Raw genomic sequence first — 25,060 nt, forward strand, 5'->3', positions numbered from 1 at the left:
ACCTGCGAGAGGTGGGAAAGGAAGGCTTTGGCTAAGCGGGTCTGAAAACCCTCTTCTTGCTCAGACTCCATGTTTTCCTTGTTCACATGATGGGTTTTTCTTTCCCTTTTTCTACATTTTCTTTTTACAAATACACTCTCTGCCTCGAGTTTCTGCTGCCCACTAGCCTTTTAATATTTTAAACGGAAGGTCTACATAAGGTGATGGGAGATGTGAACACTGACCACGTTTATGAGCCATTTTCTTGGAGTTGGAGAGTATGCTTAGCACTTCCCATGCATGTGTGTTCTCATCTGCTCCCCAGAGCAGTTCTCCAAGGTCTGTGTGCTGCTAGTACCCCCGTCGCAGATGAAAGTGAAGTGCGCAGATGGTAAGTAACTTGGGGCCACACAGAGAGAGGAAGGGGCGGGATTCAAGCCCGGCGGCCAGCCTGTGCCCTGCTCAGGTACTGTGTTTGGATACAGGCCACCGATGCTGCAGGAGATGGTCTCGGTGCCTCCCCCTTAAATAACACGGATCCCCACGTGAGAGTCATTCCCCGCACTGACCTTCAATCATACACCACGTCCCCCGCTCCCCAAAAATCCTCCCAAAGCCTGAACTTGGCTTTACTCTTCTGATCTCTCTTTCTAAAGAAAATAGCTGGCTTAAGAGCCTTCAGCAAGAAACATAATTTTATTCTTTACTTTTATTTTTAGTTTTTGTTGTTGACACTATTACAGATGTGCCCCCCTCTACCCAGTCCCCACTACCCACCCACCTCCCCATCCCCGGCCTTCACCACATAATTTTAAACTTTTATGTCTTTATTTTAGTCAAGTAAAAAGGCTATTTAAAGAAAAATACAAAGTCTGGATAGGATGCAGATGTGGTCAGGTTGTGAACTGGTTTGGGAAAGAGCACTTCTGCCTCAAGAGAGGAATTAGGGGGGGAAAGTCAGACAACCCCCAGGGTGAAGTTTTAGCCCCCCCCCCCGCCCCCCCCCCCACACAAGGAGTCAGGGAGGGTAGCTCTCCCCCCCCCCCACACACACACAAGGAGTCAGGGAGGGTAGCTCTCCCCGCCCTCCCCCCCCCCCCCCCCACACACACACAAGGAGTCAGGGAGGGCTGGTAATACCATCCAGTTTGCTGCCTTTTTCTTTTCTTGTTTGTGGCAAAATATTAGGGGCCTGTCTGGCTTAATGATCCTGTAGCAGACATGTGCTGAAGTGTAACTTCACAGTCCTCTATCTGCATGGGCAGTGAAGATGGGAAGTGGTTAAAGTTGTTCTTTAAAAACCGAAGGGAACACTTTGTGTGCAGAGGGCCTTCATCTGGTATTTTAGTTCCTCAAATGAACTAAATTCTCCCGTTTATAAGTACATTTTGAGTGTATCTCAAGTTATAATTTTTAAAATTTCCTGACCATGTCACCAGAATCAAAGACGTGCCCACGTAAACTTCTTTACATAGTGTTACAGAAGTTTCCACTGAGCACTTATGGCTCAGTAAGTGGTCATTCTCTTTTTCTAAAGGACAGCACAATTAGATTTTAGTTAAGATTGAGATCTCAGTGTCTCCTGGTGTATTTGTCAGGACAGATTTGCCCGTAGTTTGCAAGTGTTCATGACCGAATCGGGTTAGTGATACATTGATACCAGCAGAAGTAGATTGTCCTCATCACCACATAGACAAAACAGCCAGGAGACGGGCCTGGTGCTGTGAGCGCGAGTGGCTTGATCTAATGAAGTTGTATTCCATTAAGCGCTGTGTACGGGGAGCAGAATGTCATCGCCCGAAGGTGGCTGCATTTCTGTGATACAACCTCATCTGTTCCGTCAACTAGTTTTGCTCTGATCAATAAGCAGTTTTCTGTGGCCTTTCACTGCTGTCAGATGTCATCGAGTGATGTAAATGCACATCAGAAACTAGAAACTTGACAGCTCACCCAGAGCGGGAAGGGAGAGGGGAGAGGGAAATCGCTGCGAGAGACCCCGCTGACAGCTGACATCTCCTCGGGGTACTGATTGGATGCTGGAGCAGCCAGCACCTTCGTATAAACAGGAGGGAAAATGATCCTGGTTTGTAGGCAATACAGAACAGATGCGTTAAAGTAATGTTAAGGGGAAAATTATTATTATTACAAACTACAGCATAGTGATTGTGTAGAATGCTTATGTAAAACATACCCCCAAATAATTAGTTGCTGTTAGTTTGTGACGAAGAAAAATTAAGGCAAATGAAAATAGGACATTTCTACCCATTTTCTCCATCACCCACTGCTAAAACTATGATTAGTTTGTGTCAGCCCAGAAAGAGATGTAGCCAAAAAGGCATTTGTAATAACAGTTTCCGTGCCATAGAATATTATGTAGCAATAGAAGGAGGACCAGGACAATAAGCACGAGGTAGAACAGTGTGTAACCCTCTGCCTTTTGTGGAGAAGGGGAGGGCATACCACTGTTCACATGTGCACAGAGCAAGGCCAGGAGGGTCTGTTAACAGTGAGCCCCCAACGAGGGTGTACGGGGTGTGACCTGTCACAGTGTTTTGGGTTTTGAGGAAGACTTCACTGTTTATCTTTTTGTAGCTTTTTTTTTTTTTTTTTTTACCATATGAATATATTACCTACTTGAAATACTGAATTATAAAAAGACATTTATTTCACATATGAAAGTGTCTTAAATACTCCCAAAGAGAGTAGCTACCGTATCAATAAAGGACACGCATTCTAAGAGCACTCTGATTCTTCATTCCCAAAGCCAGAAAACGGCATTCAGACAAGTGAGCATGACCAGTCATTAAACACATTAACATCAGGGTATGCCTAGGACATGAAAATAATCACACCTAGTATTTGTTGAGTGTTTACTGTATACTAGATACCATACTTGGTGCTTTATGTATATTAACTTAAATCTTCACACAGAGAGTATCACTATCTCTAAAAAATCCATTGCCCAGTGACTTGAAATAACTTACTGTAGGACACACAGACAGTAAATGGTAAAGCTGGAATTCGAACCCGGGCTTTTAGTCTCCAAAGATCAGTTCAGAGTCCGAGTCTCAGAGTGGAGAGAGCTGCGGCAGCACGGGCATGCAGACCTCGGGAACAGTTGCCCTGGCCTGTCCAGGCCCCAGGAGCGGAGTGCAGTGTTAAATCTCCAGGGTGTCTTTCGTTGTCCGGACCAAGCCAGGTGTCCCCGATAAGGGGACTTCAGCACCATCTACATTTCCTTTCCGGTCCTGTTTCAGGCTTAACCATGTGCTTGCAATTGGTTAATCTTTGTCTCTTCCCTGAGTCCCACGGGGAAGAAACCATGTCTCTTTTGCTGCCCACCGTGTGCCAGCTCAGAGCCCAGCCCACGAAGGAATTCAGTGAATGCGCTCGGAAGGAATGACTGACAGCGAGGGGCAGGCCCTGTAGTGAGGACAGGATTGCCGCACACTGGTGTGGTTATCTCTTGCAAGCTACCTAATGGACTGGTTCTTGCGGCTGCACGCTTTCCTCTAGTGAGGAATGCAGCACTGAGGCGAGAGTGCAGTGAGAGCTGTAAATTCGAGGCAGAAGGTAGCAGTTTATCCTATAAATAGTGAACCATCACTGTATTACTAGGAGTAGCAGGTGTAAAGGGAGAAGATTAGGGAGTTAAGAAAATCACCAGAGGTAAAGTTTACTTTGAGAAGGAGGAACTTAATTGAAAAAAGTCCAGTAGAACACAGTTGCGTTAGAATTTGAATCCTACCATTGTGATGTTCAGGGATCGAGGTGGCCTTCGCCTTATGCCTGGATGTCTTGAGACCTCTGCTCTCCTAGGCCAGTGGTTGGCAAACTGCGGCTCCTGACTTCTGCACATGGCCGCAAAGTTTCAATCGCACTGTACGTGCGCGCCTGCACATGGTATTTTGTGGAAGAGCCACATTCAAGGGGCCAAAGAGCCGCATGTGGCTCGCAAGCCACAGTTTGCCGACCACTGTCCTAGTCTAATGCTCTGGCTACAGCCCAGGCTGTTCCTCTGTTCATGACCCCCTTCATCCCCCCTCTCTACTCTTTTAAAAAAAATATATATGTTTATTGATTTTTAGAGAGAGAGAGGAAGGGAGAGAGATAGATATAAATATCTGAGAGAGAAACATCATCAATCACTGCCTCCTGCACGCCCCCTACTGGGGATTGAGTCCACAACCCAAGCATGTGCCCTGACCAGGAATCGAACCAGTGACCTCTTGGCTCATGGGTCGAAGCTCAACAACTGGGTCGCACCAGCCGGACTTTACTCTTTACATTTACTTTTGAAGTTCTTTTCCTCTTTTATTTCAGGCCCAAGGTGATGAGACTATGGCGAGGGATTCAGAATTAAGGACCATCCTCACTGTCCTCCAAGGTTTTGCTGGATGAGTGAATGAGTAGAAGGAATGTGGGGTGGGGGGTGGGGGGTGGCCCAATGGAGTCAGTGGTTCCATCTCGCCCTTGGATCAGATGGAAGTGGGGGCGGGAGAGAATGCTGCTGGTGGGAAACTGCGCCTTTTCCTGAGACTGGCTCCAGCGTCTTTCCTGTCCTCAGCACTTCCTACGACACGTGAATAAGCTACAGGTACTTACGCTCCTGCGCACCCTGTCACCTTCTCCCAGGCACAGGCCTTGGTTGGTATTTTCTTCTTCTGCCTCAGAATCATACATCCAGACTAATCATGACATGGTTTTGACTACAACCCAAACGGGGCCATTGCAACATTGTAATCCCAGTCATAAATCGATCACGGTCCACCCCCCGGTGGAGCCCTGTCCTCAGGTCCCTGGCGGTAGAGTTAGCCTAGGGACCTTAGACTTCTCCACCACAGTGTCCGTTATAGCACCACTCACAGTTCTGTTTCTCTTTCCAAGCTGTTTCCTCGGTGGTACCCCCTCAGCGGTGATGGCCCTGGATGCGTTACTTGTTCTCTTTTCCATTTGACTTACGTGGGCAGCTGGCTTCAGCCGTGGTCCGGCACTGATGGAGCCCGTGGATGCCTTCTGATTTTGCCTTTCTCCTTAGGCCAGCCTTTATGCTAGGCCCCTGCCTCTCCCCTCCATGCTCCCACACCCCTGCCCTACGCCTCAATTTGTTTTGTTTCCTCTGGGAACGCCTGCAGACTGCTGAGTTGCACTGCCTTCATTGCCCTACAGGGGGCTGCGCAGACAGTGGGTGAGATGGAGGGCCACTGGCCACTCTCTCTCCTCCCCTACACCAGTGCCCACACACCTGTCATAGTTTTCTGTGTCATCCCAACCAGCAGAGCAGCCTTCTGTTGGTCTTGGAAAGGAAAATATCCTTTCATGAGAGAGTTCTTAAAAGGTTCCTGGTAAGTTCATTTTTAAAATGCCAACTATCTACGCCCTAGGCCAGCCGTGGGCAAACTACGGCCCGTGGGCCGGATCCAGTCCGTTTGAAATGAATAAAACTAAAAAAAAAAAGACCATACCCTTTTATGTAATGATGTTTACTTTGAATTTATATTAGTTCACACAAACACTCCATCCATGCTTTTGTTCCGGCCCTCCGGTCCAGTTTAAGAACCCATTGTGGCCCTCGAGTCAAAAAGTTTGCCCACCCCTGCCCTAGGCAGTTTGGCTCAGTGGATAGAGCATCGCCCTGCAGACTGAAGGGTCCCAGGTTCGATTCCAGTCAAAGGCATATATGCCCAGGTTGCGGGCTCAGTCCCCGGTAGGGGCTTGCAGGAGGCAACTGATCAATGATCCTCTCTCATCATTGATGTTTCTATCTCCCTCTCTGAAATTATTTTAAAAATATATGTTAAAAAGCATCATTAAAAAAAATAAAATAAAATGCTATTTTCTTTTTAAACTTTTAAAGTCCTGGCTCTCTAATTGTTATATAACTGAGTTCATTTTTTAGTTGATATTTTATAGTTATATCAGTGAAACATTAGAAACAGAATTTTTGATGTGGAATAGAACTTTGCAGGAGACTTTAATAACTTCCTATCCTGTCTTCCCCATCTACTCTGAGCTCTTGAGAATCCATTATTTTGCTGCCAGAAAGATATTTCTGATCATCTGATCAGGTCGGCTCCTGCGTCCAGTCTTTGAGTGGCTTCTCACTGCTCACTGGGTAAAGGCAAGCCAATGCTTGGGGTGTCTTACGAGGCCCGAGTGTCTGGCCCCTGCTATTCTGGATCCTTCCCCCCCCTGAGCGCCGGGCTCAGTTCCTCAAGTGAATCTACTTCTTTTGTTAAGCGAACCTTCTCTGTTGGCCTAGGTCCCCGCCATCCCCCACTCCCCGTAGGCATCACCGCTCAGTGTCACCACCACCTCCTCAGCGACGTCCTATGTTGTGCTCTCTCAGGAGCCTTCCTTCTGAGCATGTATAAACCTGTCCATTGTGCTGTGAGTTCACCGTGTTCCCAGCCTCTAGCACATGTTTGCACATAGATGTGATCAGTACATTTTTTACTGAATAAACCCAGTAGCCTGAGCCAGAAATGAGAGTGAATGGTTTACCCCAGGTAACGTGGCTACTTAATATCTGAATTAAGACAAAACCCACCGCACTTTCCACTGTTTCTGGCTTTTGTTTCTTTGTCAGGGGCCTGTGTCCACACGTGTGACTTGTTCCTTCTGATTGCAGGAGCAAAAGGTGCTCCTGACTGTTTCCAGGGAGACCTGGGGCCCTGCCTTTCGTTCCCGGGTGTTCCGTGGAGTCGGTTCCTTCCGGTGCAGGCCCAGTGCCCCTCTTCAGGTTCTTCCCCGGGGCCTCTCTGTTCTCTTGGCGTTTTAGAGCGAGGAGTTGAATGTTCCCCCCACTTTTCTTAACTCTTTAGAGCGACTGTTTCAGATTTGTTTTTTAATTATTTGTGCTTATGCATTTTAGAAGCTTTTATTCTCAGTCTGTCTCGGTGCTTCCTGACAGAATGCTTTCTTTATCTTTGAATGGTAAACCTGGGGCTTTTATCTTTAACATTTTGCCTGTCATATGATTTGCTAGTTATTTCTATGGCTTAATGACAGCCCCACCCTTACGGACTCAGGTTCAAGAAAGAGGCTGTGTACTTAGCAGTGGCATGCAGTCTGTTTTCCCAACGTGTACTCTCTGACCAGAAACTGGCTGAAGTGTAGTCCTTCCTCGCAGGAGCTGCCTGGGAACTGTCAGCTCGGCCTTATCTGGTGGGAGGTTTGAGACGAGGGGCTCCTTATACTTGGACAGCAAACAGGATCCTTTTTCTCAGCTCTGGACTGCTCGGGAGATGTGTTCGATGGCCTTAATTTTGTTATTGGGATCCACAAAACGTCACTGGGACCCCTTCTTCCATTTTCTCTCAGAGTCTGCTCCCCTGGGGATAACATCTCTCCTAGCTCCTCGAATGCCCTAGGGAAAGGCCTCTGGTGGCTTTTGTAGCTTCTCCGTAGAAAAGACTCTTCTCATGTGACAGTGACCTGCCTGGGATGTGGCGTCCAGGCTGAGCACAGCGCACCTTTAGAAAGAAGGATGCGTCCGCGCACACCTAGTGTACAGATTTCAACCTCACCGTGGCATTAAGAAATCTCGTGCTGCTTGCTTGCTTGTTTCCATCCCCCCCCCCCCCCCCCCATTGGCTTCAGATTTTCACGAAGGAGATTTGAAGAAGCCTCCATAGTGTGGCGTTAACTTTAAGATGTTCACTGAGGTAACAGTGGTAGATGTTGCTCATTGTAAATCTTTAGGCCTTGATGTAAGGACACCGTCCAAAATCCATTAGCACAGAATTGATAAATTCAGAAGTTTTTCACATAGCCACTAAATTAGTATAAGATAGAAGGGATTGCTATAGCTCTATGGTGTCCAAGATAAATAATACATACTATTTTGAGAGGTGCTGACAAACCAACGAACAGCATTGAGAGCACTGAGGATTTTTCCGAAGAGTGAAAATGTCACAGGGACAAAAGCTCCTACGGCCTTGCTCAGTGATTAATTTTACAGAAAGTCGGCCTGCGGTCAGATCCTGGAGCACAGACCGCTTGCTGATTAGCTGTGAGGCTTTCGAAGTCCTTCACTTTTCTGACCCCCATCTTCTCATCTGTAAAGTGATGACAGTAAGCTGTTCCTGTCTCTCATGAATTATTAAATGATATCACAACACTGAGGTAACAGTGATTAGTGATGGTAGATGACTATTAAATGTTTCAGAAGCATTTTGGTTTGGGGATAAGGGCTCCATTCACAAATCTGTTGTTTGTCCAACACCCGTGTTAAGTGGCCACGTCATGAATGCTCCTCTGTTTGCCTGCAGATCGGAAGCCGAAGCATATAACTTGGATGCCTCCCAAAGAGGGTGCATCCCCCATTGACATGTACCGCTATTCCTTAGGACGTGTTGGAAAGATAATTAGGTTTTTTTCATTGAGATAGCGCTTTTGTATATTACTGTATATTAATTGTATTATTAATTAGGTTATTTATATCAATTATATTTTTTTTCTTTCCTACATTTTAATCCTTAAAAGCGTTGGATTAGAATTTGTATAATATCTTAATCTGTCTGTCCTGTGTGTGGGACTGAGCCTAGCAGAGATTAGGAATTTAATAAATATCTCAAAGCTTTTATGGAGCTGAAAAAGTACCATGTAGTTTCACATCCTCACATCTGTACAGATGGAGAGAAAAAGGAGACCCGGGGCAGTTACTGGTTTACCAAAGTCACGGAGTCCCGGAGACAGAGTAGAATGTGGCCTTTCTGCTCAGTTGTTTACAGCAGATAGCACTGCCTTTGAATAAAGTTTAAATGAGAGTTAAACTTTGAGTTTTAAGAGAGGATGCTTTATATATGTTTTAAATATGTCTCCCCATATACAGATTCAAGGGTGTGTGTGTCTAATCTGTAGAAAAAAAATGTATATAATACTCTTAGTGCAATCGCAACTTTTTGCCACTTATTAAGACTTCAGAGATACAAACCAGTAGCTCAGTAATTGCTTTCTTGAATCTGCCTTTAATAATTACATTTAGTAAAGCTGTATCGAAAATTAGAAAGGCAGAGACTAATGGAAAACTAGATTTTTCACTGAATTAGAAAGCAAGACAATCCATATATTGACAACACTTCAAGTTGAAACAGATCAGGAAAACTGTTTTGGACTGTTTGTGCAAAGAGGCAAACTTGGGCCTGATGGGCAGTGGCATCCGCATTTTATGGAAGCAGAGAAACTCTAAGAGATTTCATGTAAATCGGCATGTTGAGCCCAGAGAGTCCAGGTCTGATTTAGATACAAGTCATTTGAATCTCCGAAAGCCTGGAATTTCTCCATGGTGCTAACAAAGAAGTAAAGAACAAGGAATGGTGTTAATGAAGTGGGAATATCTTTGAATTTAAAAAAGTACAAAATCCATTGAGGGTCTTACCTTGCAACAGCAGCAAGGCTTCACTTAACTTGCTTCCGTGGTGTTTTGCGTAGTGTTTTGACTTCATGGCCAGAAAAATTAGTCATTTCGTTTTATTTTATTTCAGAAAGCATATTAAAGAGGTCCCAACACCAGATTAACTCAAGGTTGTTTAGATCTTAGGAAAATAATGAAAACAGATATAATGATGTTAGAAACAGAACAAAACAAAAAACTGCTCCCTCCTCTTTGCCTGTTAGGGGGATATGCATTTTTGCACAATAGCCAAGAGATGGGCCAAGGAGCCCCTCTGGCACCAGCTCCCCTCCTGGTGCCAGACTGAGCTACCCAGGTCACATGCATCAGCAAACCCTTCCCACATGATGTAGGCACAGGGTTATAACAACTTCAGAAAAGTGTGGGCCTGACTTTGTGTGTCACACTATCACAGATATCCTAGCTGAACCCTCTTAACAGTGTGAGGTCGGTCACACCCATCCTGCCTGAGAATGAGGGCAAGTGTTCGCCCAGCCTCTGGCAGTGGGGTGTTGTGTGTCCCTCCACAATAAGAGGACAAGGTAAATCATCACACACAGCCTGTTGCATTCCCTTTCAGGCCTAGGAAGCTTGAGAGGTTGAGCATATTGGAGAATAAAAGGAGCTGGTGGGATGCGAAGCCGTGAGAAGTGAGCAGGACAGTGTGTGGTCGGGTCTTTTTTGTAAACCACTGTCCGGCTCAGATTCACCCAGATAGAGCCTCTGATTTCCCAGCCAGAAACTGCACACAAGGTAGGAGAGGAGGGGACAGTAGGTAGGGCAGAGGGAGGATGGTCTGTATTGAGAGCAGAGTGTGCTGTTTGGTGAGAGAGAGCTAAGTGTGAGACAACTAACTGAACAGACTCAGATCCTGAAGACAATGATTCGGAACAGGAAGGTAAGCTTGGGTGGTTAGTGGTGACTGAATTCACATTTGTTTGCCCTGCTCGGTGTGTAAAGGGTGGCACAAAATATGTGCATGTGGCACAGCCTCCATCTTAGAGCAGAGTAGGAGAGAAATGTATGTGACAAAGCAATACGTAGTTACACAGAAGTAAAGTACTCAGGGTTAGAGAGCAACTGGTCAGCCCCCTCATGCTACACAATATGAACAGGCCTAGGGTTGATGAGTGACTTTTCTGTCTGTCTGTCTGCAATGAGGGCAAGTGTTCGCCCTAAGAGAGGGAACTAGAACCTAAATATCTCATTTGCAGCTTATCTTTTCTCATCATAGCATGTTTTCACTCAAAATTTTAGCAAATGACATGAGATACACATCTGTAATGCAGAAAAATTGGGGTGGGGGGCTGAAAAGTTAAAGGAACAGAGGTTATCCATAATTCCTCCAAAACATTTTGATGGGTTTTCTTTCTCCCAGTTTTTTTTTTTTTTGTATATATGTATATACACTGTTATGAACATACTAGTGGCCTGGTGTGCAGATTCGTGCACTGAAAGGAATTTAGAAGAAATATTTTAATATCGCTATTCGCCCTTTCTCTATAATAGAAATATCAACCAAATTCATGATCGACAATGACAGATCGAAACACACACGTGTGATTGGTGCCAGCTAGAGTTTTATATGTATTGTGCATGCACAAGTCAACTTAGTCTTTTATAGCCATAGAATAAACTTGCTTAATTAGACCTGCTTTCTGGTGTAGCTAAACTTTTTCCAGCCCAGTGAAGCGCCCCAATTTCTCGTTCAGGTAATTGTCAGCAACACAGCAGTAAATATCAACATGAAGCAGATTATTTTTGTAGATCATGCAGGGAGAACAAAGGGTAAAATATTTAACTGCATCAGTTTTTGACTATATTCTGTGCAGTGAGAAAACCTGAAGTCATTTTCAAGGTCCACCATTTCTTACTTCTTTTCAGTCAGGTCAAGTTTCTAAGCTTTCTAAATCCCAGTTTTCTGGCTAATGAAAAGAAAATAGGATTCCTATCGAGTCTCCTGTCTACCTACTCCAGGACTTCTGTGAGGATCCAATGAGATGGGGCACGGGAAAACGCTTCACACCTTTGGTTAAAGTGTAAAAAGGTTTCTACCTGGCTATAAAGCAAGTCGTGTTCCTGGGCTGAAGAAACTGCAAGGCTAGTCACTAGGGAGAGGAAGCCGGGCGTTGCTGCATGATGTCGTTACCCAGTGCCCACACGGACCATTTCCGGGTTGGGCTGGGCTGTGGGCCGCATTTTGCACCATGGGGTCTCGGCAGCGTTGACTGTGATTTGGTGGGGTATCGCTCCAGGGTGGTGGTTGGGCCTGTGTCCCACTTGGGGGAAGACGAGTGTTGCTTTGTGGGTACCCGGTCCATGGTGCCATTTCTCTGTAAATGGCCAGTGTACGTCACAGCAGCTCCTGCATTGAGCATCTGCCCTCTGGTGGTCAGTGCATGTCATAGTTACTGGTTGGACAGACACTTGCATATTAGCCTTTTATATATATAGACTAGGGGCCCGGTGCACGAAATTCGTGCACTGGGTGTGTGTGTGGGGGGGGATTGTCCCTCAGCCCAGCCTGCCCCCTCTCACATACTGGGAGCCCTCAGGCGTTGACCCCCATCACCCTCCAATCGCAGGATCGGCCCCTTGCCCAGGCCTGACACCTCTGCCAGAGGTGTCAGGTCTGGGCAGGGGACCTTCATTTCCCCCCATCACTGGTTCTGCCCCCAGCCCAGGCCTGATGCCTCTGGCCCAGGATTCAGGCCTGGGCAGGGACCCCCCTCTCCACCCCATCACCGGCTCCACCCTTGCCCAGGCCTGATGCCTCGGCCAGAGGCATCGACCCCCATCACTCTCCGATCGCCTGATCGGCCCCTTGCCCAGGCCTGATGCCTCCGCCAGAGGTGTCAGGCTTGGACAGGGGACCCCCATCTCCCCCCATCACTGGTTCTGACCCCCGCCCAGGCCTGATGCCTCTGGCCCAGGAATCATGCTTGGGCAGGGGACCCCCATCTCCCTCTGATCGCTTGCTCCACCTCCCCGCCCAAGCCTGACGCCTCTGACCCAGGCTTCAGGCCTGGGCAAGGGGACCATCATATTCCCCCAATCCCCGGCTCCACCCCCCACCCAGGCCTGATGCCTCTGGCCCAGGCATCAGGCCTGGGCAGGGGACCTCCAGCCCCCTCCGATTGCTGGCTCCGCCCCCCGCCAGGCCTGATGCCTCGGCCAGAGGAGTTGACCCTCATCACCCTCCGATCGCCGATCACCGGATCGGCCCCTTGCCCAGGCCTGAGGCCTCTGGCAGAGGTTTCAGGCCTGGGCAGGGGACCCCCAGCTCCCCGCGGTTGCAGGCTCTGCCCCTGCCCAGGCCTAACGCCTCTGGCTGAGGCATCCGGCCCGGGCAGCAGGGACCCGCAGCGGCAGCGGTGCCACGATCTCCCGCTCCGCCCCTGCCCAGGCCTAAGGCCTCTGGCCAAGGCATTAGGCCTGGGCAGGGGACCCCCAGCTCCTCGCGGTTGCAGGCTCCGCCCCTGCCCAGGCCTAACGCCTCTGGCCTAGGCGTCCGGCCCGGGCAGCGCGGACCCGCAGCGGCAGCGGCCCCGAGATTATGGGCTCCGCTTTAGGCCCAGGCAAGGGACCCCTAGCTCCCAGGACTGCCAGCTTCCACCGTGCCCAGCTCCCATCGCTGGCTCCACCCCTACTTCCTGCTATCACTGGCCAGGGCGGCAAAGGTGCCCGATTCTCTGTTCATGGCTGGGGGGCAGGGCAAAGGTGGCACCCAGGGCCGCCTTTGCCCTGCTCCCAGGTTCTGAGCCCCCCCTGGGTTTCCGATCACTGTCAGTGGCAGGGGGCTTCTTCCTGCTTTCCCTTTCGCCTCCCTGCATTGTGCCTACATATGCAAATTAACCGCCATCTTAGTTGGCAGTTAATTTGCATATCGCCCTGATTAGCCAATGAAAAGGGTAGCGGTCGTACGCCAATTACCGTGTTTCTCTTTCATTAGTGTAGATATTCATACAACATGAAACAGTATACTCTTTGTATAGTCTGCTCTTATTTTATAAAAATATTGACAAGATCAATATCAATCTATATTAATAAATCTTCTGAAATATGATATGAATAGGCTATCCTTTATTAACCATTCTACTATTAGATTGTTTACAATTTTTATGATTATAAATATACTTTTTCATTTATAAAATTCATATTTCAATTTTGAGTTGATGCCACAGTGTTGAACAAATAATTCATATCAGTATCTGTCCATACATTAATTGATAAATAAGCATACTCATATATTTTTGTCTTATTTCTTTCTTCATATATGTTTAGGTTAATTTATTTTTGTGGCCTGTCCTATGAAAAGCTACATAATAAAACTAATATGACTCTTCTTTCCTACTCTCAGCTATATTTAAATAGGACATAGTATTTTCTCTGAGGGCCAAGCAGCTCACATCTGGAAACGTTTTCATGTGTCCATATCAGGCTGTGATAGTGAATTTTAGTTTGTAAAAGGACAGCCTTGGCAAAGCCATGGTGAGAAGTAGAGTGGTTGGACACTTAGCAAATGCTTGGAAAAGGACTGAATTTATTGTGGTAGGAGGTATTCATTTCCTATCTTGTTAACCATATTTTTCCCAGAAAGTACTTCATCAAAAAGATTCCTTAATGTAATAACTTAATCAATAAAAAAATTAAAAAGAAAAAAAAAAGGATATATATGCCCTAACCGGTTTGGTTCAGTGGATAGAGTGTCAGCCTGTAGACTAAAGGTCCCAGGTTTGATTCTGGTCAAGGACATGTACCTTGGTTGTGGGCACATCCTCAGTAGGGGGTGTGCAGGAGGCAGCTGATCGATGTTTCTCTCTCATTGATGTTTCTAACTCTCTATCCCTCTCTCTTCCTCTCTGTAAAAAATCAATAAAAATATATTTTTAAAAAAGAATATACAGTTAAAAAAAAAAAAAGATTCCTTAAAATCTGTGTGGCCCCCTGTGAGAAGATGCCTGGCAGGAGGTTCACAGTGGCACCAGCTCTGTCCATGCAGAAACACTGGGGAGGGAGGGAAACGAGTGTTCACATCAGGTGCTGTCGGTGATTTAACTGTGAGTGTCTGACGCAGTGAACCTAGAGGTAAGGGGTGTAGCGGAGGCTTACCCTTCCCACCCTGGGGAGGTGCAGAGCGTTTTCAGGTGTGGGCTGCTTTACAGTTAGCTCAGGCTAATGGGAACGGCCTGAGCTAGAGTTTTACATTTTCAGTTTCTCTATAGGGACCACATATGTCATATTACTGAGGGGAAATAACCCGTACAAACAACAAAAAAACTTGCAAAATGATTATATTTTTGCTATTCAACACCTTTTCTTGAATCCATTGTTCTTTCTTTAAAGGAGTCAGACAAATTAAGTGATTATGATATAGGATAGAACTAGGAGAATCTCTTTGTTTCGGGTAAAAGAAATCAATATGAGGAGCTCTTGGAATTTCTTTCTTTTCCTCTTTAGCAGCTCCTTATATATGGGTTTAGAAATGCTGATTCTACATGAAGAAGGACAGTGATACATGCTAAGGCCTGGCCTCATTAGGCTCCGCACTTCTCTCTGAGAGTCTTTGCCACTGGTGTGTGTTACATAGATTTAGAAAAGGTGGTTAAATACAGAAATTTAAGAGTTCTGTATTTAAATATTTTTCTGTATTTAATTTGTAATGAATGTAAAATTTTTATTAGATAAACTTAGTTTTAAAAAGGTGGTGTATCAGTGTTTTTTTAAAAAAATAGATTAGCTATAACCAGTTTGGCTCAATGGATAGAGCATCAGCCTGCGGACTCCAGGGTCCCAGGTTCGATTCCAGTCAAGGGCATGTACCTTGGTTATGGGCACATCCCTAGGGGGGGATGTATGTGCAGGAAGCAGCTGATCGATGTTTCTCTCTCATCGATGTTTCTAACTCTCTATCCCTCTCCCTTCCTCTCTGTAAAAAATCAATAAAAATATATTAAAAAAATAAAAAATAGATTAGCTTTTAAGATAAACAATAAATAAAAAACTAATACTAACTTAGAATCTGTGATAACAACTTCATAGTCTTCAGTTGCCATTTTCTCAAGGCTGCGCACTCTGACAACTGTATTTAAAATTGAACTTCTCCCGCAGTAGTATTCCTAATCCCTTTATCTGGCTCTACCCTCCCCTCTCCCCCCAATACCAACTAATCACGTTCTAAAACATACTGTGTAACTTACTTATTTTTTGGTATTGATTATTATCTGTCTCCCCTGCTAGAATGTCAATTTCATGAGGGTGGAGCTCTTTGTCACTTTATTCCACTGATAGCCTTCAGACACTGAGCAGGGCTGAGCATATGGTAAGAGCTTAAGAAATCTTTGGATACAGAAGTATTATGTTCGTTTCAGGCGTACAGCATAGTGATGAGACATTTGTATAACTTACACAGTGATCATCCCCATGTGGCTAGTGCCCGTCTGTCACAATGTAACAGTTTTTAAAACAAACGTATCTTGGGAGAGTAAAATACTTGACAAATATTTTTCTCAGGAAGAATTAAAATTCTGAGTTTTGAAAAAAGGCTGAGAATTCTACTTTCTTCATGAGGAGGACCCTTGACTGTAGGGTTTACAAAGTGGTCTGCATTCTTTCATGGGCACAGAGCTTGTCCCTCTCCACCTGCTCCCTGCCCATCTGTCCCAGCGGAGCAGCAGAGCTTTGAAGGCGGCAGTGGTACTGCAGACTGTCTGTGACCAAGCATCCTTCCCTTTCTGGGTCCAGTGAAGACCATGAGTTTGGCCTTGGGAGAGCATAGGAGGCTCTTGATCTCATCTTCTTGATGCTGATAGAAAGGAGCCAAACTCATCACAAATGTAACCCGTAATGCTCAGCTCCCCAAGCTTACTCTTTGCATTTCTTAATCTATCTATATCTATTTGTGTGTGTGTGTGTGTGTGTGTATTTATATATCTCCAATATAATAAAAGAGAAACATGTAAATTGACCATCCCTCCGCTACGCTCACCAGCCAATCAGGAGTGAGTATACACATTAACCCGACAAAGATAGCAGGTTAATTTGCATACACAGGCGCCAGGCAGAGAGCAGAGCAGGAGAGCTGGCGGAGAGTGGAGTGGCTTGGGGAAATTGGCTCCCCAAGCCACCAGACGGAGAGCAGAGAGGGAGAGCTGGCAGCTTGGAGGACTTGGCAGAGTGGGAGGCCATGGGACGAAGACAGAGCAAGAAGGAAAAACCAAGATCGTGGGGAGCACCAGGAATTCTGGGAATAGTAGTTTTGGTGGCAGCCCCAGGACCGGAAGCAGAAGCCCAGAGCGTGGGGAGCACCAGGAATGCTGGGAATCATAATTCTGGTGGCAGACGGATCTCCTAGAGTACACTATTGCAGTGGTTCTCAACCTTCCTAATGCCGCGACCCTTTAATACAGTTCCTCATGTTGTGGTGATCCCCAACCATAAAATTATTTTCGTTGCTACTTCATAACTGTAATTTTGGTACTGTTATGAATCGTAATGTAAATATCTGATATGCAGGATGTATTTTCATTGTTACAAATTAAAAATAATTAAAGCATAGTGATTAATCACAAAAACAATATGTAATTATATATGTGTTTTCCGATGGTCTTAGGAGATCCCTGTGAAAGGGTTGTTCGACCCCCAAAGGGGTCACGACCCACAGGTTGAGAACCCCCTGCACTAGAGCAAAATGAGCCTGGAGCAAGTTACTGTTGCAGTGGGAGATGGAGGGAAAGCAAAGGTGAGAGACATAAGTAAAATCAGAGTGTCTAGGAAAAATTAAAGGGAAGATATCCTAAAACTTCCAGAAAGTCTCCACCAATGAAGCAAAGGAAAAAAAAAAAGCCTCTATTATTCTGTGAGCAACAAACCAAACTGAGTTGTGGTCTGACAATTTGCTCATATGATTGCAAAGACAGACAGAAAATCCCGGATTGGAGAGGGTCCCCCGTGGGCTCCCAGATTGGAGAGGGTGCAGGTCGGGCTGAGGGACCCCCACACTCCCCAGTGCATGAATGTCATGCACTGGGCCTCTAATATATATATATATATATATATATATTTGTATATATATTTGTATACATGTATATGTGTATGTGTGTGTTTATATATACATACACATACATACATATACATATATATGGGGGGAGGGCAGGAGGGAGAGGATGAGTACCTTAAAGTTTTTGATCTTTCGAATTGAATAGGTTTTTAGCAAAAATACAGTTTTTAAAAAATTAAGTATAGTGCATCATAGTACTTCCTGGTGTGTTAGAGAAGTAAAGACTATTAATAACCTCAGATTCCATTTAGATTTGTGAGAAACCCAGTGATGTTCTGGTAGATACTAGAATGTATTTTATACGAAGCGTGTGCCAGGCTGGTGCTGAGTTCTTTATAGACCTTGTCTTACTTATTTACGCCATCCCCAGCCCTCAGAAATACATGTTACCACCATCATATTGCATGTGAGGAAACTGAGGCTCCGAGTGGGCAAGCAGGGTCCGTGAGGAGGCATAGCTAGTAATGGTGTGTCTGACCGTTTCTCTTTATTTATTTTTTAAATTTTATTTGCTAGTTTCTTTTTAATAAAAGGGCTCTATTATAAAGTTATTCTTGTAGTTTCCAGGCCCTCATGAACAATATTCTTTTGACCAACTACAGCAAATTTTTTTTACAGGAAACATCTTATTTCCTAAAAAAACAAAAACAAAGACAAAACCATTTCAAAAATTCCAGTTTATTTGATGCACAAAACATATCGATATTAAATAGTAGTACATTTGCTGAAAATTAGAGAGTGTGACTGCACTTTAAATATGATTGTGCCGTTTAGATGATCTGTTTAAAGGGAGGGATGGGAGACAGTGACGCCTGACAGACTCGAAGGCTCTGGAATGGAGGTGGTAGGGTAGCACCCCTCGGCTTAGAGAGGCTCACCTGCCAGTAGAAGCACTGTGGGCGGTGACTGGGCTCTGTGCGGTGGGTGCCTCATGTGGGGAGGATTTAAGAAGGACTGAGCTGTGATTGGCTCCTCCAGGAGAGCCGTGGATTGGTGGGTTGGGCAGATTCTGGAGGAATTGGGGCGCAGGTAAAAGAGTTGCTGAAGCCATGAGCATGTGATGAGGAGATGCAATCAATCTATAGCTAAGCAGTTTTAGAGAAGAATGATGGATTTTTTGTTGTTGTTCCTCCATAAAACAAGTTCTTTCAACCACAAATCCCTCCCTTACACCGCCTGTGAGGAAGGCTGTCCCCAGATGCCCATGAAGACCATTCTGCGCTTCCTGCTGGAGCCTTTGTCTCCCTCTTCATGGTTAGTAGTGATTCGTTCCATTTCAAGGCAGCACGCACAGCACCAGGACATTTATTTTCCAACAAACTGGCACATGGACATCATTTTGTCATTCTGATTTTGGTAATGGCTCCAAGTTATTTAGATTTGCCCAAATTAGTAAGTAGTGCAGATAACATTTATTTATTTATTTTTATTCTTTCAAAGCAGGTCGTGAAGGAGAATAATAAAGCTTATTTGGTACTTTCCAGAATTCTTAATTGTTTGACACAGTATGTGATTTATTGCCACAGCAACTCAAGTAATCAAAGAAGGAACAGTATTCACATTTACAGAAAATCTAAGTCAAATATATGTGATATTGCCCTGACCTGTTTGGCTCAGTGGATAGAGCATCAGCCTGCAGACTGAGGGGTCCTGGGTTCGATTCCGGTCAAGGGCATGTACCTTGGTTGCGGGCACATCCCCGGTGGGGGGTGTGCAGGAGGCAGCTGATCAATGTTCCTCTCTCATCGATGTTTCTAACTCTCTATCCTTCTCCCTTCCTTTCTGTAAAAAATCAATAAAATATATTTTTAAAAAAACATGTGATATTTGAAACGAATAATAATTTTTAAAAAACTATGTTAGCCAACCAACAGATATGACCTGATGTATTTGAGATCATTTTCCCCCTCATCCTCAATTGATTGATTGGTTTGGAATCATATAGATACAGTTTAAGAGGAAAAGAAAAAATGGAGACTTTCATAATCACATAATGAGTTAAGAAGCTGCAGCTGAAATCAGTCAGTACTAGGGTTTGAAAACCTGCAATCCTATAAATACCAATAAGTTTGTCTTTATCATCAGAGAGATTTAAAATTAAAACAGGCTGCCGAAACCGGTTTGGCTCAGTGGATAGAGCGTCGGCCTGCGGACTGAAAGGTCCCGGGTTCGATTCCGGTCAAGGGCATGTACCTTGGTTGCGGGCACATCCCCAGTGGGGAGTGTGCAGGAGGCAGCTGGTCGATGTTTCTCTCTCATCGATGTTTCTGACTCTCTATCTCTCTCCTTTCCTCTCTGTAAAAACTCAATAAAATATATTTAAAAAATAAAAAAAATAAAAAATAAAATAAAATTAAAACAGGTAGCAGGAATCATGTCATTGTCAGGATGTCCATATTACGTCAGGAAAATTCCAATACTGCATACACATACATAAAAAAAAAATCTAGTAGCGTTCAGATCCAGAGCTTAGTTGATAAATTTCTGTTTTAAGTACCATAATTATATTAGTAAATAACACACCTGTATTCTCTGTTTCTTGATGTCTGAGTCTCAGAAAATTTCTGTTGTTCCCCTTCTTGGAAATAGGAATGTAGTTCATTGCACCCCTGTATTCCCTCCTCTCCACACACTTTTTGTTGTGTATATGATTTTCATTTCATTGTTAAAAAATTAACATTATAACTTTTCTGTTTTTTAACTTGGTAACTTTAACCCCTTTCTTCATCCACCAGTTTTCACCAGTACCCTTTGACTACCAGTTATGTAAAATGAAAAAATTTGTACCCCATACACTTCCTTTCACCCAGCTTCTCCCCCATTCATCGCCTATTTTCTGACAGTTATGCCATGATTCTTTAAACTGACAAGGTTTTAAATATTTACAGTCTCTTCTGTAAAAATAATGATCTTCAATGCTGTATAGACTGATTCTGAAAACTGGGCATGATAATGTTCCCAATATTATAATTATATGTGAGTACATTTATTTATATTTTCACTAGAGGCGTGGTGCATGAATTCATGCATGGGTGGGGTCCCTCGGGGTGGCCTGTGGGGATCGGGCCGAAACCTGAAGTCCAACACTGCCTGCAGTTCCTACCTGCTGTTCCCACTTATCCGGCCCCACTGTGCCTGCTGCGGGCTTGCGCCCAATCAGTCCTGATGGGGAGAGGCTCATGCCACCTCAGCAGTGCTTGCCAGCCATAATCCCTGCATGGGGCCAAAACCGGCTCTCCGACATCTCCCGAGGGATCCCAGATTGCGAGAGTGTGCAGGCCAGGCCGAGGGACCCCACCGGTGCATGATCAGGGCTGGAGAGGGACTGCGGGAGGGCTCCAGGGCGTGTCTGGCCCATCTTGCTCAGTCCCGATGGGCCGGACCCCAGCAGCAAGCTAACCTACCAGAGCGTCTGCCCCCTGGTGGTCAGTACACATCATAGCAACTGGTCGACCGGTTGACTGTCTGCTCCCTGGTGGTCAGTGCATGTCATAGTGAGTGGTCGAGCAGCCTTAGCATATCATTAGCATATTATGCTTTGAATGACTGAACAGTCAACTGGTCACCAGACGATGGGACACTTAGCATATTAGGCTTTTATTATATCGGGTTATATAAGCAAGTGTTGGGAACAGTACAGATTTAGTAATTTATATTTAAAAAGTCCCCTGCTCTAGAGAGGTGTGTGCTTTTTGTATAGATCAGTGTTCTGGTTTGACTGAGAGAAACACAGGCTCCATATGTTGGGGGTAAAGGCTTCATGCCATGCCCTCACCCCCACCCCCACCCCCACCCCTGCCAGTGCCCTATGATCCTTCAAACTTCCCCCCAGAGGACAGAACCTGGAGGAAAATAGATGGAATGATTTGTCATCACTCTAAAATGTTTCAGCGTTTCTCCTATTTTGAAGTATTCAGTTTTTCCAACAAATAGGATTATACATAAGGAGTCCTTTCATGGGAAGTCAGTCATGTGCAGATTCAGGACCCAAATCACTGGGTTCGAAGTGCAGTTTTCCTATGGGCACATTACTTAATCCATGCCTCAGTTTCCTGACATGTAAAATGGAGGTAATAGTACCTATCTCATGTGGGATTGTTGGATTATTGTGAGAATTAAATGAATGAGCATTATGAGTAAAAAGCTTAGATCAGTGCCTGTACTTAACAAGTCTATAAAACTCCTTGTTGTTGTTTGTGTTACTATTATTGCTATCATTTGACTGAGAAGAATTACCAAAATACTTTTAAAATAATTATTAAAGATTTAACTAGCTTTTACTTGCACATTTTATTTTATACATAATACTTCACATAGAGCATATTTTATTAAGTTAAAACATAACTAAAGTATATATGCATTGAATCACTCTTATAAAGCTTGGTTATTTTTAGAGATATTTGATAAATTTGTCATTACACATGTCTTTCTTCTTTTTCTATGTAATGTCTCTTTTTCTCTGAATGCTTACCAGATTTTATTTCTTATTAATTTTAGACAATTTGATTATGATGTACCTTGGTTTTTATTTTGGGGTGTTTCCCTTTCATGTTTCTTGTGCTTGGTTTTCTTGGATCTGTTGGTTTTTAGTATCCACCAAATTGGAGAAAATTTTTTATTTCTGCAAATATATTTGTCTTTCTTCCCAACCCCTTACTGTTTAAAGTTGTCCCATGCTGTATTTATCTTGTTTTTTTTCCTTTTGTTTCATTTTAGTTTCTATTGTTAGATTTTCAACTTCACTAATCTTTTCTTCTGCAGGGTCTAATCTGCTATCAATTTCATCCAGTGTATTTTTAAAGTCACAGACATTGTTGATTTTGTCAATAGGACCCAGACCTGTTGTCTGAATCTTTTTTTTAAAAAATACCTTTCATGCTTCCATGTAACATGGTCAACCTTTCCTTTGGATTCTTGAACATGAGAACTTCCCTTGTAGTAATGATCTTAATGCTATTGTTTAATAATTTTATCATCTGTGTCATTTGAGGATCTGTTTCAAAGGATTGGTTTTTCTTCTCATTATGAGTCATATTTTTCTACTTTTTTCATTGGATTCCAGACTCTGTGACTTTGATCTTGTTGGGTGCAGGATATTTTTATATTCCTAAAAATATGCTTGAGCTTTGTTCTGGTGTGTGGTTAAATTACTCAGGAACAGTTTGCTCTCGTCAGGTCTTATGTTTAAGCTTTTTTACACTGGACTAAAAGAGCTTTTAGCCTGCAGTTAATTTGCTTACTACATAGCCAGGTCTCTTCTGATAACTAATGCCTCATAAATTATGAGGTTTTCCGCCCTGGCTTTTGGGAACAGGCACACCATCCTTGGGTAATTTCCCCAATCCCATGTGCTGCTGAGGATTCACCTGAATACTGCAGAGAAAATTATCCTGGCTTCCCCTCACTCCAGATGCCATCTCCCTAACTCAGGGGACCTTCAGCCCCTGCCTGGGGTAAACACAGGGCTCACCTGATTTGTTTCCCATCTCTCACTGTCTTCATTTCTTTGTGTCTAATGTCTTGAGAGCCCCTTTTTCCATGTATTTTATCCAGTTTTTAATTTTTTAAGGCAGGGTTATGTGTCCGCAACGAGCAGAAACCGGAGTAACCGCTTGAGCTAAAGCTGACCCCAGTTTTTAATTTTTTAAATATGTGTATTGAATTTATTGGGATTACATTAATTAATAAAATTATGTAGGTTTCAAGTGTACAACTCTATAAGACATCATCTGTATATTATATTGTGTGTTTACCACCCCAGGTCAAGTCTCCTATCACCATTTATTCCCCCTTTAGTTTCTTCTACCTCTCCCACCCCCTTTTCCCTGTGGTAATTACCATACTGTTGTCTGTGTATATGAGTTTTGGTTGATTTTTTTTTTTTTTTTTTTTGCTTAATCCAGCGATTCTCAACCTGTGAGTTGCGACCCTTTTGGGGGTCGAACGACCCTTTCACAGGGGTCGCCTAAGACCATTGGAAAACACATATATAATTACATATTGTTTTTGTGATTAATCACTATGCTTTAATTATGTTCAATTTGTAACAATGAAATTGGGGTTGACCACAACATGAGGAACTGTATTAAAGGGTCACAGCATTAGGAAGGTTGAGAACCACTGGCGTAATCCCTTCACCTGTTTCACCCAGATCCTCTGTCCCCCCTACCCTCTGACAGTGGTCAGTCTGTTTTCAGTATCTATGAGACTGTTTCTGTTTTTTTACTTTTTTTATTTTGTTCATTAGATTCCACATATAAGTGAAATTACATGGTATTTCGTCTTTCTCTGGCTGGCGTATTTAATTTAGTGTAATACCCTCTAGTTTCATTTATGCTGTCACAAAGGTAAGATTTCCTTATTTTATAGCTGTGTAGTATTCCATTGTATAAATGTATCACAGCTTTTTATCTGCTCATCTACTGGTGGGTACTTGACCTGCTTCCAAATCTTGTCTATTGTAAATAGTGCTACAATGAACATAGGGCTGCATATCTTTTTTCAAATCAATGTTTCTGGTTTCTTTGGATATATTTCCAGAACTGGGATCACTGGGTCAAAAGGCAGTTCCATTTTTAATTTTTTGAGGAAACTCCATACTCTCTTCCACAGTGGCTGCACCTGTTTGCTTTCCCACCAAGAGTACATGAGGCTTCTCTTTCCTCCACATCCTCGCCAGCACTTGTTTGTTGATTTATTGATGATAGCCATTCTGACAGGTGTGAGATGATATCTCATTGTGGTTTTCATTTGTATTTCTCTACTGATTAGTGGTGTTACACATACTGTCATATGTTTCTTCGCCATTTGTATGTCCACTTTGGAGAAGTGTCTGTTCAGGTCCTTTACCCATTTTTTATTTGGATTGTTTGTTTTTTTGGTATTGAGTTGTATAAGTTCTTTATAGATTTTGGACATTAACTCCTTATCAGATGTATTATTGGTGAATATGTTCTTCCATTCAGTGGATTGTCTTTTAATTTTGTTCATGGTTTCTTTTGTCATGGGAAAACTTTTTAATTTGTTGTATCCCCATTGGTTTATTTCTTGGAGCAATATTTTTTTCTGCTATAGCTCCTTGGGCAAGGGAAACAAAAGAAAAAAATATTGTTTTTTAATTGTTTCAAGTGGGAGGTTAAATCTGTTCTCAGTTACTCCATCTTGGCCAGAAGTGGAAATCACCTTGCCCTCATCTTAACTTAAAAAAAAAAAAAATTTTTTTAAATAGGAATGAAAACAAATAGTCCTTGTCTACACACTCCCAGTACGAAATTCCAGAGGCAGCCACATTCAACTCCCGTACACTTTCATTCCCTTCAGATTTTGTACCTGCCCCTGCCTCTCTGTTTAGGGAGGCCTCTCTGACACCCTGTCTTTAAGGGCACCTTTGTCCAGCTCTGTCCCGTTACCCTGCGTTGTTCTTCACAGCTCTTCTCATTTCTTGACATCACCAGGTCTGCTCAGACTTTCACAGTCGGCCTCCCTCACTAATAGGACACTCCCACCTGCTGTGTTCACTGCTGACTACCCAGAGCCAAGAGCAACGCCCTGCACATGGTAGGCTCTCAGGAAGTAGCTGTTAAAGACAAGGATGAATGCCAGGTACTGTGCCTGGAGCTTTCCAC

General features: G+C 44.0%; 1 protein-coding gene across 4 annotated transcripts in view; it reads left to right on the forward strand.

Moving 5' to 3' along the window:
• The window catches only part of SNX24 (sorting nexin 24), a 133,004-nt gene that overhangs the window by 41,153 nt on the left and 66,791 nt on the right, over positions 1–25,060 (forward strand). The window contains exon 2 of one of the 4 annotated variants that reach the window (XM_036309110.1): positions 24,890–25,037. The exons of the other annotated variants lie outside the window; for them this stretch is intronic. Coding sequence (XP_036165003.1) covers positions 24,990–25,037 — 48 coding nt within the window. The 5' untranslated portion in view covers positions 24,890–24,989. The remainder of the gene's footprint in view (positions 1–24,889; positions 25,038–25,060) is intronic. 4 annotated transcript variants of the gene reach the window in all.

Source organism: Myotis myotis, unplaced genomic scaffold (assembly GCF_014108235.1).
Source record: "Myotis myotis isolate mMyoMyo1 unplaced genomic scaffold, mMyoMyo1.p scaffold_m19_p_5, whole genome shotgun sequence".
NCBI lineage: Eukaryota > Metazoa > Chordata > Mammalia > Chiroptera > Vespertilionidae > Myotis > Myotis myotis.